The sequence below is a fragment of the Manis pentadactyla genome, chromosome 18, assembly GCF_030020395.1.
Source record: "Manis pentadactyla isolate mManPen7 chromosome 18, mManPen7.hap1, whole genome shotgun sequence".
Taxonomy (NCBI): Eukaryota; Metazoa; Chordata; class Mammalia; order Pholidota; family Manidae; genus Manis; species Manis pentadactyla.
The window spans coordinates 29,354,357-29,370,913 of record NC_080036.1 but is presented as its reverse complement, the minus strand read 5'-3'; the positions used below and the strand labels follow the sequence as shown (position 1 = coordinate 29,370,913).

At 46.4% G+C, this 16,557-nt stretch overlaps 1 protein-coding gene across 2 annotated transcripts in view; it reads right to left on the bottom strand.

Annotated features, from left to right (window-relative positions):
* The window catches only part of SH3GL3 (SH3 domain containing GRB2 like 3, endophilin A3), a 72,414-nt gene extending 60,863 nt beyond the window's left edge, over positions 1-11,551 (bottom strand). For both annotated transcript variants that reach the window (XM_036931973.2, XM_057494785.1), the window contains exon 1: positions 11,358-11,551. In XM_036931973.2, the coding sequence (XP_036787868.2) occupies positions 11,358-11,402 (45 nt within the window). In that variant the 5' untranslated portion in view covers positions 11,403-11,551. The remainder of the gene's footprint in view (positions 1-11,357) is intronic.
* Positions 11,552-16,557: the final 5,006 nt, after the last annotated feature.

Sequence of the window (16,557 nt, the reverse complement as noted above, 5' to 3'; positions counted from 1 at the left end):
GAAACCAGACACAATCAGGCCACTATCTTTAAGAGAAAGGGAGGAAAAATCACCTGAGAGAAAGGCAGTAGTTCAAAATAACAGCAGCAGACTGAGAAGTGAAAGTCAGCTCACCCACGAGAGTCAGAAGGCGATGAAAGGAAATGTGAACAGTTCATTTTATTCCTATTCCCAAGTGGGATTCGTGATGACATTGCATCTCTGGAAAAAGGACAGAGATCAAGATTATCCATAGAGAAACATAACTGTTAAACTAAAAACAGAACAGCATCGAAAAGCCAGCTTGTACATCAAAGCATAGAGACTTAGAAGATAAGCAGGAAAATTCTCAGTTAAAGGAAAAAGTCAAGAGATTATTATGTTTGTAGAAAGAAAAGATTTGGAGAACAAGTCCCAGTGAGAATAAGAATTACAAACAGGAAAACAACACAAATGTCTAAACACAGAGGATTAGCTAAATGAACCATTCGAAGATACAGGACGGTGGATGGATGAATATACTTAAGATATATATAAATTTGAAAATGACAAGCAGAAAAAAATGGAAAAATATTACAAGGTAATTTACAAAAGATGACATGCACATGACCAGTGCATATATGAAATACAAATGTTTCAATATACTGAAAAAGAGAAATCAAGATTTCCTATATGAAACCAATTGAAATCATAATCAATTTTGATATGAAATCAAAATAATGGAACATGTTTTAAAAACTCCAATGGCAAATTTTAAAAAGAATAATAATACCCAGTGTTGGCAAGGATATGCTAAGCAGGTACTCTCAACCACCACCAGGTGAGAGAAGAAATTATAATACTCTTTTTCTTAGGTAATAAATTGGAAATGCCTGTCCCTCTTTAATGCTATCTTCTTTTAATAAGAAAAGTAACTCCTTTCCCCACAACAGACTTCAATGCTACCCCCATTCTTTCTGGAATATTTGTCTGTCACAGGCAGAAAACATCAAATCTAAGAACTCCACCACTGCCAGACCAAAACAGCTAGAACAGCTTTCTTCAACACAGCCAAACCAGATATTTCTCTGCAGTCAAAGGAGATATTTCCAACTGAAAATGTAATCAATCCTTGAGTCTCCAAGGATTGAGTCTCCATCCTATTGCACGACCGTGCTCTTCCACACGCCCGAGTAAAGGAGGACACTGCACTGCTTCCTTCTGCCACGCTGAAAAATATGTGTCTAGTTTAATGTGACACAGGTCAAAAACAAAGTATGCCATTTCTGAGCTGAACTATATCGAATGGCAGCAGGAAAGGGGGGGCAGAAGTAGCTAAAATGCAGCCCCATCCCAGGAGCGCAAAACTGGCTAATAAATCGCTGTTCGGTGCCTGCGTGGTCTAGTGTCACCTCGCGCCTGGTGCCAGGGATACCCAGGGAAAGATGACCTCAGCATCATTCTGTTCTCTGTGATGGGAATTAGTTCCCTCAATCCACAGAGCGAACAAACAGGTGCCAGGAAAGAGACAACATGTCCCACCAATGCTCTCCCAAAGCGCATCCCACTTCAGCACCACACAGAGCGAAGGCCCGAGAGCTCGGTGACCCTCCAGGCTCATCCCAGCCCCACGGAGACCACCCGTGCGCTGTGAAAACTGCTGCAAAATCTCTGGGTGCCTCGGTTTTCTCATTTGCCAAATAGGGACCATTGCAGCTTCTTCACAAAGCTACGAGAATTGTAGGAGATAAAGCCTGTAACGTGTGCCTGGCAGGTGATGGTGATTTTATCACTAAATCAAACAGTGATAAAAATGGAGTTGGTCATTACTTACGGAAACAGTGTAGATATATTGATTTATTTTGACAGATCCCAAAAGGACAGAAAGATAAAAATAATAGCATAAGGGTGGTAGGATTAAAGGGTATTTTTTTTAACCTTAAAAATGTATTCATTTGTGTTGTAATAGTTTTAAAATGAAAATAAGAGAAATGACTGTGACGCCCAGTAACAACTAAAAATTAATTTTCATTGAAAGGACTTTATCTTGAAAACACGGTAAATCTAATTATGCGGACAAAGAACCTGAAGACCCTCAGTAAGTGGTCACATGACACAGGCACACCACAGAGACATGGTCGCCGGGTCCAGAACATGGCAGGAAAGCGAGTCGCACGGCAAAGTGAGTCAAATCGATTTCTTGGTCTCCCAGTGCACATATAAGCTTTGCTTACAAGATGCTGTAGTTGATTAAGTGTGCAATAGCATTATGTCTAAAAAAAACAATGTACACACCTTAATTTAAAAATACTTTATTGTTAAAAATTGCTGACCATCACCTGAGCCTTCAGGGAGTTGTCATCTTTCACCTGGTACAGGTCTCTGCCCCGTGCTGACGGCTGACCTGATTGGTGGCTGCTGAAGCCTGGGGTGGCTGGGGCAATTTTTTTTAACTGATGTATTGTTGACACATAATATCATATTAGTTTCAGGTGTATAATATAGTGACTCAACAATTATGTACATTACAAAATGCTCCCCACAATTAGTTACCGTCTGTCACCACACAAGTTATTATAATATTGACTGTATCCCCCATGCTGTGCCTTTCCACCCCTGACCTATCCACTTGATATTGGAAGTCAGCACACCTAAGTGCCCCCCACCCATTTCGCCCGTCCTCCTCTGGCAACCACCAGCCCCTTCTCTCACTTATGAGTCCATTTCCGTTTGTTGTTTGTTCATTTGTTTTGTGTTTGAGATTCCACATGTAAGGGAAATCATAGGACAGTTGTGTTAAAATAGAACAATGATAAAGTGCCACATCGACTGACCCTTTCACAAACAGTTTCTCTGTAGCAGGCGATGCTGTTTGATAGTGTTTTACTCACGGTAGGACTTCCTTCAAAACTGGAGTCAATCCTCCCAAACTCAGCCACTGTAAGATTATGCCATATTCTAAATCCTTTGTTGTCGTTCCAACAGTCTTCACAGCATCTTCACGAGGAGCAGATTCCATCTCAAGAAGCTACTTTCTTGGCTCATCCCTAAGGAGCAACTCCTCACCTGTTCAAGTTTATCATGAGATGCAGCAGTTCAGTCCCATCTTCTAGTCCTAGTTCTCTTGCTATTTCCACATCTCCAGTGACTTCCTGCACTGAAGCCCTGGACCCCTCGAAGTCACCAAGGAAGGCTGGGATCAACTTCTTCCAAGTTCCTGTTAGTTATTTTAACCTCATCCCATGAATGAATAATGAATGTTCTTAATGGTATCTAGAATGGTGAGTCCTTTCCAGAAGGTTTTCAACTTACTTTGCCCAGATCTACCAAAGGAATCACCATCTGTGGCAGCTGTTATCTTACAAAATGTATTTCTTAAATAATAAGACTTGAAAATTGAAATTACTCCTTGATGCATGGGCTGCAGAATGGATGTTGTATTAGCAGGTGTGAGAAGAATATGAAACTCATTGCACGTCTCCACCCAAGCTCTCACGTGACCAGGTGCATTGTCAGTGAGCACCTTTTGAAAATAATCTTTTTCTCTTAGCAGTAGGTCTCAACAACAGGCTTAAAATATTCAGAAAACCACACCATAAACAGCTGTTCTATCAGCCGGTCTTTGCTGTTCTACAGAGCACAAAGGAGATTTAGCATAACTCTTAGGGGCCCTAGGATTTTCAGAATGGTGAGCACTGGCTTCAATTTAAAGTCCCCAGCTGCATTAGCCCCTATCAAGAGAGTCAGCCTATCCCTTGAAGCCAGGCCCTGACTTCTCCTCTGTAGCTGTGAAAGTCCTACAAGGCATCTTCTTCCAGTAGGAGGCTGTTTCACCCACACTGAGAGTCTGTTGCTTAGCGTGGCACCTTCATGAATGTTCTCAGCCGGGCCTTCTGCGTCACCTGCTGCAGCTTATCCACCAGCACCTGCTGCCCCTCTTGCGCTTCTATGTCAAGGAGGCGGCTCCCTTCCTCAAGCCTCAGGAACCAGCCTCTGCCAGCTTCAGGCTCATCTGCAGCCTCCTCACCTCTCTCGGCACAGGATTAGTTAGGGCCTTGCTCGGGATTGGGATTTGGTTCAAGGAAACATTGTGGCTGGTTTGATCTCCTACCCAGACCACTGGAACTTCCTCCATATCAGCAGTAAGGCTATTTCACTTCCTGTCACCCGTGTGCTCACTGAGCAGCCCTTGATTTCCTTCCAGAGCTTTCCCCTGCCTCACAGCCTGGCTGACTGGCACGGGAGGCTGAGCTCTCGGCCCCTCCTGGCTGTTGACGCGCCCTCCTCACTAAGCCTGGTCGTTTCTAGCTTTTGGTTTAAAGTGAGAGACGTTCAACTTGAACACTTAGAGGCCATTGAAGGGTTATTAATTGGCCTAATTTCAATATTTTTGTGTCTCAGGGAATAGGGGGGCAGAGGAGAGGGAGAGAGAGGGGGAATGACTGGTCAGTGGCACAGTCAGAACACACACACATTCATCGATGAAGTCCGCTGTCTTGTATAGGCGCGGTCTGTGGTGCCCCAAAACAACTGCAGTAGTGACATCAAAGATCACTGATCACAGGACACCGTGACAAATATAATAATAATGACAAGTCTGAAATAGTACAAAAATGACTAAAATGTACTACAGAGACACAAAGTGAGCAAACACAGGTGATGGGAAAAAAAACAGACTTGCTCAACACAAGGCTGCCACAAACCTTCAGTCTATAAAAAATGTGAAGTGCAATAAAACAAGGTACACCTGTGGTAAAAGCTAGTAATTTAGCCGTTACTTTGTGGCAAGCATTCTTCCGAGTGCCTTACACATAACCATTCCGTTAATCCTCATCACAAGCCTAGGAAGATGTCCTATGATGATATCCACTTCAGATGAGAAAACTCGGGCACAATAAGTAGATACCCGAGGTCACAGGCCTGGTAGGTGCCGAGACAACAAATATTGCCACCCTTTTCTCCCTGTCCCGCAGAAGAATTCATGTATGAGCCTGTGCATTCATTCAATCTTCCTCTGGAAATCATGCTATTATACAGGAAAGAACAACAAATGTAATTGCTGAGTTCAAGCCCCTGCTCCAAGACAAGGATGCTCTGGGGCCTTGAGAACAGCCTTCTGGGCCTCCTTATCCACTTGAGACACAGATGAGAGCCCAGGTCAGACCCTGGGACCCGGGGGATTTGGTCTGGGCACTTTCCAAAGGCTGTCTGTCTTTGCTCATTTATTAAAATGGTGAAAGAGCAACTATGTTAGCAGGTTGCTGTGAAGTTATGCATCTGGGTTGTGTGCTTGCAAAACGAAAAGCACTCAATAAACAGACACTCCCGTGAGCAACCTCCAATGCAGGCCTCGGTACCCCCATTTCAAGGATGAGGAAGTCAGACCCCAAGGAGAGTTCAGTTACTCGCACAAAGCCACACTGCTGGGGAAACGTGGGAAGCCTCGTTCTCCCACCTCTAAATCCCACTTCTCTCTCCCCTGGCAGGGAGCTTCCTGTTCCCCAGGCCTGCACCCCCCCCACACTAAGCCCTCACAGCCGGCCGGGGGGGCCCGGCTCCCCGTGGAGCACAGCCACCCTCCGGCAGGCCTCCAGTCCCTGCAACCCCCAGCTCTTTCCACCAACGCCAACAGAGGTTCAATTCCTGGAAGTTTAGCTGCAAAACATTGTAGAATGGAGTTAAATGAAAGGCACGCTGAACATACTTGATTGAGCTATGCCCACTCAATGGGGGAAAAAAGACCAAAACAAGAGAGATTTCTCTATTTTCCCAGTTGCTCCCACTCCCACTTCTACTCCTTCCAAGTGAACCTGGGCCTCCATCCACTGCTCCCAGGGAAGGAATCCACTGCTGAAACGCAAGAGAAATAAAAGAGGTGAATTATTGGCTTGTAAGCCCCCAAAGGCCCAAATCCTCACTATCTATGGCCAAGTTATAGGATTCTATGTCATTTTCATGCTGAAGTTTCTGCTTTATATGCTAACCGTGTGGCATCACCCCTGGTCCAGGACAACATTCCATCATACTGAGAAAACAACCCTTAATGAGACACGACCACATGTTTTAGACATAACTCCATCATTTCTTGGAAAAAGCACTAAATCTGAGACACCAGTTTGAAATGCAGGATTCCAGGATGGATAAAATCCAAGGATGTAGGTTAACATTTCTCTATTCAAATTTTACAAATCATATAAACTTCATTAAAGCCTGTTTTACATGACATGACTTGGACTCAGTGAAACCACCAGAGAAGCGGTTGCGCCTGCCTCGGGATATCCAGTGGAGTCCTGAACAGGTCACTCCAAGCAGAGCACCAGCTCCACTCATTTCTCACCGGCACCTGCAGAGTCATGCGAGGCTGCCACTCACTTCCAACTCTGCCTTCTGCTGCTCTGCCCGCCGAGCACTGACAAGTTGGTGATGACTTGACAGCTCTCTGCCCTTCGACCTGATCACTGCACAGCTTCCACATCACGCCAGCCAAGCTCCTGCGAAGATCCTGACACACAGCACGTGGGCAAATGCTCAGTTCTCTTCCATCCAGCCTGCCTTCCAACACAGCCTCCAGGAATATCCCGAGACAAAAAGCCAAGAGCTGTCTCTACGGAGACCATATTTAGCTCCTAAGCAAGTACTGGCCACACCATGAACTACCAGGAATCGTCATCTATTATTCGAGTCTAAGAAAAAGCTGACCTGCCATTGAACCACTCAAGCCATATTTGCTGGTCTGAGACTTTGAAGGGCAAGTTGCCAACCACTTGGCAGTGGACCATATTAATCCATCACACATATTTTTCTTTGGGCCTGTACAGCATTTTAAAATTCTAAATTAATTGTCAATATTTCAAAACCAGGAAATTGTATATAAAACCCAGATTTTGAACATTCCTCCCCTCCAAATCTAAGAGTATCTAGTCAACCAATAATTGGCTGGAGTTAAACAGAAGCAGACCGGCCAGGCTCCAATTCTCCACCCTCACTATCTGCTGAATGTTCACTCAGCATTAGTAGACAGTCACTGAGCACCTACTATGTGCCAGGTAATGTTTAACAGGCTTAGGATACCATAAGGGATAAACAAGACATGAAACTATTAGTCTTATCTGCTAAGAAGGATTTTAAGTGGGTAACAGGACTTCCGCTTCACGGAAGGTGGGATAGACAGACTTCTCCCTATTCTTCCCACTAACTGCAAACAAGATCCCAGGCATCATATCTAACACAAACATAAGAAGACCCCGAAAGGTGGAGGGAAGAAGGCATCCCAGCTAGGAACCTCGGGGCCCAAGAAATGACTTAGTGGTGCATTTCCTGCGTGTTCTTTTTCCTCATATATCCAAGAGCTGAAGAAGCTGTCACCCCAAAAATACTAACAGGTACAAGAGAAAAAACCCCACTCCAGGCCTGCTCTCTCTAGCAAAGGGCCAGGTGAGGGTCAGTCTAGCCGTCAGAGGAGATCTGAAGGACAGCGCTGAGCCCAGGGAACCCGGACGAGCGCAGGAGCTGCACGCACAGAATGTCCCCTGGGTCACGGGCAGCAGACGGACGGGCACGTGACCATCAGATCTGGCAACTCGGCGGCCACTCAAGACCTAGACAGGGAGGTGTCGGCACAGGAGAGGAGGGCCGACTGAATGGCTTGGGAAGAAAACGGGAGACGAGAAAGTAGATTTCGGGGCAACAACTTTCTCAATACCTTTTGCTGGGAAGGGGAAAGAGGTACAGCGGGATCTCAGACCAAGTAAGTGTTTTCTCCCCTTCTTTTTTCAAGATAAGTGATACCAAGGAACATGTCTACATGCTGATGGAAATGATCCAGGAAAGAAGAAAATGTGCTTCCAAATGCATTTTTTTTAATTTTGGTATCATTAATCTACAATTACATGAGGAACATTATGTTTACTAGACTCCCCCCATCACCAAGTCCCACCCCCACAAACCCCATTCAGTCACTGTCCATCAGCATAGTAAGCCAAATGCATTTTTAAATCAAATTCTGAGTGATACCTTCAGTTACATTTACTTTAGAGAAAAAAAGTCATCAGAAGTAAGAAATGTTGGGATTATATGGTATCCACATTAAGAAAATCAAAATCAATTTGGTTTCAGAGTCTACATTAGCACCCTGACTTAAAAAACATATATACCACATAGACATGGATTTATCAAGTAATCTATGTGGAAAGGAGTAAGAATGTTTTAGCTTAATATATTTTATGATGCATCTAAGGGAAAAAATCAATCACTATGGATTTTGCCAAGTGCATCTTTATCTTTTTCTTGAATAAGAAGTGAAACAAGAGATAGTCATTACCTCCCCAGAGTTTCTCATAATTTACAAAGAATATCCTTCTAGAAGTGTTTATCCACAGCCAGCCAGCCTGTTCAGTTAGTCATCACAGGGAAAATGTCCAGAGCCCTTATGACCACGCATCATTTTTCTGGTTAATGCATTAAAAGAGGAAGGGGAGAAAGTTACCCAAAAAAGCTGTGTTAAACATTCACACATTCCCTGCTGTTGCCAGGTCATATGACATAAAGCGCACTTCTACCTGAAGGCAAGAAGTAAATTTAATGTGAAGCCCACAGCTGTGATCACTGTCTAGTGTCATCACCGTATGATTAGTTTCAGAAAAGAAGAAGAAAATGAGGAGAGATGAGACTGTTCCCTAGACATTCATGGGATGGAAAATAAGACTCCTGGAAGTCCAGAAAGAGAGAATAAGGCGACGGGCCCAGGGTTCAGATTAGAGAAAGCACTGGTGTGGTGGGGGGAGCTTCCTGCCCCAGCAATAACTACTCCAGAAAACGTGAAATAAACATAATCAACACAAATCAGTGAGTGGTAACACTTATGAAATTACTCTAAGTTATACTTTTATTGGTCAAGCATCACGTTTAACAAGAAGCCACAGTGCCATCTAAGTTATCTGTATTTATCTCCAATAACTCAAGCTGTATCCCTACAAGGTGCAGTGTAAACCAACCTACTAAAAAAATCTTTCCAAGAGGAAAAAGAAGTAACCTGGGTTCCAGTCCCAAGCGCTGAAGGAAAAAATTAAATTCTGTTATTAGCTCTACTTAGACTCATCTCATTATAGTTTATTTCTTCCTCTCTCCTATTGGTCTCCATGGACTGCCAAAATGATTCATAATCCCTGGGGTTTTACAGTTCTTGGAAAGCAATTTTGCCTCAGAGATTGGTTAAGGTATCAAGAAAGAAGGACCAGTTAACCAGGATATTATAAATTATTTTAACTTGCCTGTCTTTGAGAAAAATCTGTTTGTCATGGTCCTGGTTCCCTTATTTATAAAAGATCCACTTAATCACCTTTGTCTTTATCTGAAATACTTTAAGTGAATTACTTACAAATATCAGAGCTGGTGTACAGTCACACTTCTATGTACTTTATTGAGCTACGGTGCACACACCACACAATTTACTCAGTAAAGTGTGCAGTTCAGTGCAGTAGTTTTTAGTATACTCACAGTGTTGTGCAACCATCACTACCATCAATTTGAGAACAGAGACACAGCTTCTAAATCCTCTAATCCATCCTCAGGGAGATAACTAAGGTGTAGATGGGTTAGGTCACATTCCAAGGTCACAGATCTGGTCAGTGGCAGAGCCAGGCCTGGAACCAGGGAAATTATTAAACTTTGACATCATCCGGGACTCCCTGCCCTGGGAAAGTTGTATGTAAATTAAAACCTGCTGTTAAACTGTTGTCTGAGAACATCTGGGTTTTTTATTATTGTACTCCTTCTTACATTAACCCGGGTCTACTTTCTCTATCAAATCTGTTGCAGTGCAAGATTTCTTAGAAAGACTTCTAAAACAGATAAAAATATATCCATCCAGCACCATGACCACAAAATGTGGTTTGTAAAGCTCAGAGAGAATCTGTCTTATGTTTCTTTTCAGACAAATACACAAAAGAGTTCAACTCATTCAAAAAAGGCTAAATTAGACCCTCTCTCTGCTTGTTTCACTTTTAAAAGGCCGATTATAAGTGGTTAAATCAAACCAACTCTTCAACAGCATGTTTCTGCAAAGGCAATAACTTCCCAATATTTCAATCATTCTCTCTGGTTAATGATCAGAAGCCAACTTGAATCACCCAAGGGCTTCTGTCTTGGTCATCTGACATTTGCTATTTGAAATCCAAACCCACTAAAATTCCCTGCCAGTGCTAAGGAAGCCAATGCAGCAAGCACAGCCGGTGATGAACGGGAAGCTGCCGTAACCTCAGTGCACGGCCTCGGGGCTGCACCAGCCCAGGGAGCCCCTCAGCCCTCAGGTCCTCACGGTGCTTCTTGGCTACTCCCCCATTTAAACACTGTCTGCCTCTGGGTTTAGAGTCTCGCCCACGTTTCACTAGTTCTTCCCTTGCTGTGCTCCGTCCCCCATGAATGTTGCATTTATTCAATAAATGTTAACTGAGTGGCCACTGCTTATCAAGTACTGGGCTAAACATTGTCCCTAAATGTGTGGGCTTACTAGAATCTGTATTAGGTCACTGTGCATTTTCTCACTTCTATATTTTAAATTTGCCATTTAGGCTGGAAATCCCAGTAAGTCTGCAGCTACAGTCTTGGCCTCAACCCCCGATCCCCCCCTGAGGATAATGCAGTGACATCTGAACGTTCCACAGGCCCCTCAACGCGCCCAGGGCCACTGCTGAAGCCCCCATCGCCCCGTCACCCAACGGACCCCTCCTCCGGGGCTCCACGCCCTGAATGGCATCACTGTCACCCAGGGTCCCCAGCCGGAAGAGGCTAGAAGAGAAGAATCCTCTCATTTCAGCTGCTCTCCAGGGACCAGGCCTGGGCAGAAGCAGGATGCGACCTCCTCCCAGACATGGGTTCTGAATGAAACCTGTCCACTCCGGTTCTAGCAAACTGGGGTCCGCGGGGAGGGAGGGGCGCAGAGGGGGCCGCTGGCCGGAAGGGGCTGCGGTCTGCGGGCACCCGTTTGCCGGGCTGCACGCGCACGCGCGCGTCAGTTTCACGCCCCCGCCTGCCTCCCGCCCCCAGGGCTCGGGCCGCCGCTGCCCCTCGCCTCCCGCCGCCGCCCCGCGACCCCGCCTCGGGCTGAATTCTCGGGTGTGGAGGCGTGTCCACGCTGTTCGCGGACGCGTCTGCCTCGGCGTCGCCCCCCCGGGCGGGTCGCACGTGGCGGGCGCGGGCCTAGCTCCGGGCGGACCCGGGAGGCGGCCCTGGGCAGCCGGGCGCGGCCGCAGGCTCGGGGGCGTGTGTGGCGGCGGCCGCCAGGCGACAGACGCGCCCGGGGCTCCCACCCACCGGCGGGGACCGCGGCCCTCGTCCCAGCGCCGCGCCCCCGGGGCCCCGCCGCCCGCGCCCCGACAGGAGCCTCCCCGCGCCGCCCCTACCTGGCTGGCTTTGTGGAACTGCTTCCTCAGCCCCGCCACCGACATCGCGCCGGCGCCGGCCGGGCGCGGGTCTCCGGGCGCGCTGCCCCGCGGAGGCGAGCGCAGGGGCAGCGGGCGCCGGGCCGGTCCCCGCGCTGGGCTCGGCCGCGCCGCCTCCCACGGCCGCGGCGCCCGGCACAGCCGCTGTCACCTCGCACACGCGCGCGCGCGGACGGCAACACCGCGCTCCGGGGCCGCCGCGCCGCCCATTGGCCGAGCCGCGGCGGTATGCAAATGAGGCCCGGCCGCCCACGCCCATCGTTGCGTGGAGACCGCGGCCTGCGAGGCGAGGGCGGGGACGCCGGGCGTGGGGGTGGCACGGGCTTCGGGGTCGCCGAGGCGAGACGGGAGGCTTCAATGTCCCAACGGCGCGGGGACGCGGGACGCGGCAGCACGGGCCGCAGGGTCCCTCTCCGAGCCTCCGGGCCTTGGTGCCGAACCTGCTTTTGCGCACGGGCTGCGTCGCCTCCCTCCGGTGCATCGCGCCTTAGGAAAGGGGCGACCCCAAGCTGCTCCCCGCCAGGGCAGCGAGACGCAGCCGGGCAGGGGACCCGCCGCCGTAGGAGGCGGCGCTCTGCGGGGCTCCGGGTACACCCCGCCCGAACCCTTGGGTGCTCTGGGCGCCTGAGAGTCACCGGGCTGTTTACCGTCAATTCTGTGCCCGCCTCCGCAGGGCGTCGAGCCCACTGGCGACCGCATCCAGAGCCTCTTTCCCACGAGCCGCAAACCTCGCGCCCCGCGCCCGCGGGGTTCACAGGACCGGGACCTGCTCCCGTCACTCGCACCGGCTGCGCCCCTACAGAGCTCCAGGGTCGATTCGCACGGAGGCCCCAGTGCTGCCCGCAACAGGTGCACGTCTGCGCTGAGCCTGGCCTCCAAGGCCCCAGGCCCTCCAGTGCGCGCCCAGCCGCGCCATACACGTTCTTCCTGCTCCAGGAACTACCAGAAAGGTGCTTCTCCTCCTGGGCATTCAAGTGATCCCACCTGGGATCAGTGACCAGGCGGCCCACCTGGTTTGCCCCAACACGCTGGTTTATGCCTGTGCCCTGGTGCCCACCCCGGGCGTCCTGCATTTCTCCAGGACAAAACTCGTGCAGCCTCTCCTTTGCTGTCATAGCTCCCGCCTCCCTCACCCCTGACTTCACCCTGGTGAGCACTGGGCCAGCAGCTACACCACCTGTGCCTCAGTTTCCTCACCTTCTCTTGGAAGGTATGGACAGGGGTGGACAGGTGCATGCTTCCTCTAATATGGGAGAAAATTAATGAACTTAGTGGAGGAGATAAAGGTGGCCATCCAGAGGGTTAATTAGTATGACGGGTGAGTGCCGTGGGCCTGACTGGCACCTCCATAGGACTGACACCCCCCTAGACTGGTAACTCGGTGTGAGGGTGGTGACAGCCAGGCCAGAATGACATAGCAAGGTGTCCTGTCCGCACAACAGGATGAATCCCACTCATTAGCAGACTCCACCCCAGGGGAAGGGCTACAGTAAGGCAGAGGCAGCTGGGGTCCGGCATTGCAGGGTGGCAGGGGGGGACCTTGTCCTGGGCTGGTCCAGGGAGGGCTGTCAGGTGCCATCTGCCTTTCTTCTCTGTCGCCAAGAGTTACTCGCATAGGTCTGAAGGAACTTCTCCCTAAACCGATCTGGCCCTGTGCCCTTTGAGAAGGGGATGGTTTTTTTTAACTTTTTGGCATTTCTTCCATGGTTAATAGGATATTAAAGTCTCCTACTTCAGTGCATTTTGGCAATTTGTCTTTTCACTTAATCAAATGTAGAGTTGTGTGTCATATTCTCATAATTCTTATACTTAAGAATTTCCATATGCACTTTTTCCTTTGTAAAAGTATTTGTCAGTTTGCTCTATTTTTTCAGTCATTAGGCTCATTAGAGGTTGGCCAGTTTTATTAGTCTTTTAAAACACTTCTTAGGTTTACTCATCATTGCTACAGTTTCTATTTCTTTATTATACATTCCTTCCTGTTTTGTTCAAGGGATGGAGTTATTGACAACAGATACTGACCCTTGTTAATGTAAGCTGGAAAAGAATGTATTGGAAAGGATATCAGGCAGCCCAGAGACTCAGAGGTGTGTAGGGCACCAGGTGAGAGTGCACAGGAACTAGGAACCTCAGTGGTCAGGTCTCCAGCATGACTGGGGCAGCTGGTGGGAAATCCCGGCTAAGACAGAATACAAACTAAGTTGTTGCCTGCTTCTTTCAGGTGCTCACTCCAGATTCAAAGTTCCAGGGGACAGTGTCCAACTGGCTGAGTCTAGAAGATATGCCCAATTCTAAGCATCTAAGGTCTATACCATGGTGGATTCCCTTATACAGGAAGAAGTTTCAGATGCTCAACTGCCAAAAAGTTTATCTAAACACAACAGCCATACAAAAGCCCACTAATGTTAATTTGGGGATTCCTTAATCTCTTCAGCTGAATATGTGGTTTCTTTATTTTTTCTTATTTTATAATTGACACATATAAAACTATGAATTTTCCTCTTGAGTATAGCTTTGGCTTCACACCTTTCATTATGCAATATAGTTCTTCCGATGATTTTCTAAATAAACTTGTAATTGCAGTTTTAATTTCCTCTTTGATCCACGTTTCTCAGGACAATTTTAAAAAAATATTTTCTAGGTGATTCAATTTGTTTTATTCATTTTATATTAAGTTTGAGGGTAGTGGTACTATTGTCAAATATTAGGTCTGAAGTGTTTTACATAGTCTATTATGTTACATTTTGTAGATGTACCATAGAGGTTTTAAATAATATATATTCTTAGTTTCTAGAGTACAGGTCAGTTTATGGCAGAGGCATGGGTTCCACTGAAGTTGCTAGTTCAGAAGATTTCAAACCAAACACTAGCTGGAGCCACGTTGGCCAGTTCAAGGTCTGCGTTTTATACGGCCATTAGTCCTCCAGTGACTCCCCGATCTGTTTGGGGGAGGAGTATACACATGTCTTAGGCTATTCGACAGAATTGTCTACATGGGACGAAACCAGTGGCAGAGTCTTGAGACACAGGCGAGCGTCTCTCTGAAGGATCTGCGGTGGTCTGCAGGTTGATGACCGGAAGGATGCTGTGGCTGTCCGGCACTCTGGACAGATGGCGTGTGCTGGCGGAGGAGCGGGTGCTCCCTGCTCCCCACCTTGAGGTCCTCGGCTCTCACCTCCTCTTCCCCTCCCCCGGTGGCGGAGTGCTATGCTCGTGGGCACTGACATCTCTCTGGCCTCTGCTTGGCCAGCTTTCAGATCTAGTGTCTGCAGTCCTTGTGTCTGATCCTGTAGGGAGTGACTCACATCTCTGCGTGCTGGAAGCAGAAGAACCCAGGGGAGGGGAGGGAGAGCGAAGCAAAGCATGCCAGTTAATGTCTCAAAATGTTTTCCCATCATGTATCTCATAAGTCAAGTCTTCTGAGCTTATCATTCAAATGCTTTGTATTCTGATTTTTCTACTTATCAAAGACTGAGAGAAGTAATCTGCAGTCTCTTGCTACAGTTATGATTGTGTCTGTTGTGCCTTACATTTGGGAGTTCAGCTTTAAATATTTTAGTGCTGTGGTATTCTGCCAAGCAGGATATGTTTACAACTGTCGTATCTTCTTTGTGGACTGGAATTTTATCCATAGAAAATAACATTGTGTCCTATTTATGACTTTTTCTACTTCGTTACATACCAATTTTTGTATCCCTACTTTTTGTTTGTGTGTGCTTCATATGTCTCTATTGGTCCTTTATTTTTTTTCTGTCTCTTTTCCAGCTTTATTGAGATATAATTGACATAAACATTGCGTGAGATTAAAGTGTACAACCTGTGATTTGATACATGTATATATTGCTAAACAGTTACCACATTAAGACCAGGTAACACCTCCATCACTTCACACAATTGCTTTTGTTTAACGGTGAGAAGATAGAAGATCAATTCTCTTAGCAACTTTAAAATAGGTCCTTTATTTTGACCTTTTATTTTGTTCTAGACATGCACTCCTAGAAACAAGAAAAAATTTTATTCTGTGTGTGGACCAAAAATAAGTCTTTGCCTTTTCCTACACAGATTTAAAACATTCACATTTATTATGAAAAGGATGTATTTGGTCTTAGTTTTGTCATTTTATGGCGTGCTGTCTGAGGATTTTCCCTCCTTCACACAGTTCCTTCTATCACCACTACCCATTACTCAGGTTTTCTTTGTTTTTTCTTCCCCTTCGTTTTTGGAAATTATACACCCAATTTTTACTCAACTGCTAGTTACCATCATTCTATAAAATGTTTAGACTTATATTCTCTGTCAGCATCAATAATTAGACATTGTGCGGAAGACACAGTGTGACTAGAACAAACCATGGGCAAGGCACACAGACCGGGGCCGCCCCGCCACCTCCTCCAACTGAGATGACCTCGTGCTCCGGCCCCAGCCATCTGAGAGGCCTCCGGCGGAGACCAGAGTGGGTCCCGTTTCCTTTGTCCAGAACAGCGTATGAACCATTTTGAGACACGGGTGAAGGGTGTTAGTTCTAAGTCAGGGAGGTAAAGATGGAGAGATGATTTAAACAGAAACTTGGAGATAAAAGAATAGTGAAATTATTTTTAAAATAAAGCTTTTCCTAAGTATATATTTCCATTATACAATAACACTTAAAGAAAATTTGGAAGCTATTAAAAAGTAGAAAAGAGAAAAATTACCTTTGGAATTGCCATTGAAACAACTGCTCTTAATATTTTGGCATGTTTTTCTTTTTCCTATGCAAAACTTAAACATAGTAATGCCCTGACTATACAAACAACTTTGTCTTCTTTGTTCTCTTAATGACACAAGCATTTTCTTTACTGTCTAGTCTTCACATATATCATTTTCATGACAATTTAATAACTAATTACAGAGACATATCAAATTATATTTGATCATTTTCTATGACTACACATTTAAAGGTTTTTCCCCAAATTTTTCATTATTTAAATAATGCTGCATTAAACATGCTTTTCCATATTGGGATTTTTTTCTGTATTTTGGAATAGTTCCATAAAATGGATCCCCAGATGTAAAATTAGTCATCAAAGATTTGAACAGTTCAAAATACAAATTGGTAGACATGGAGCATAGTTAATAATTGTTCCCATGATCTACACTCATTAAAGAAGAGTCTTACTTTAAA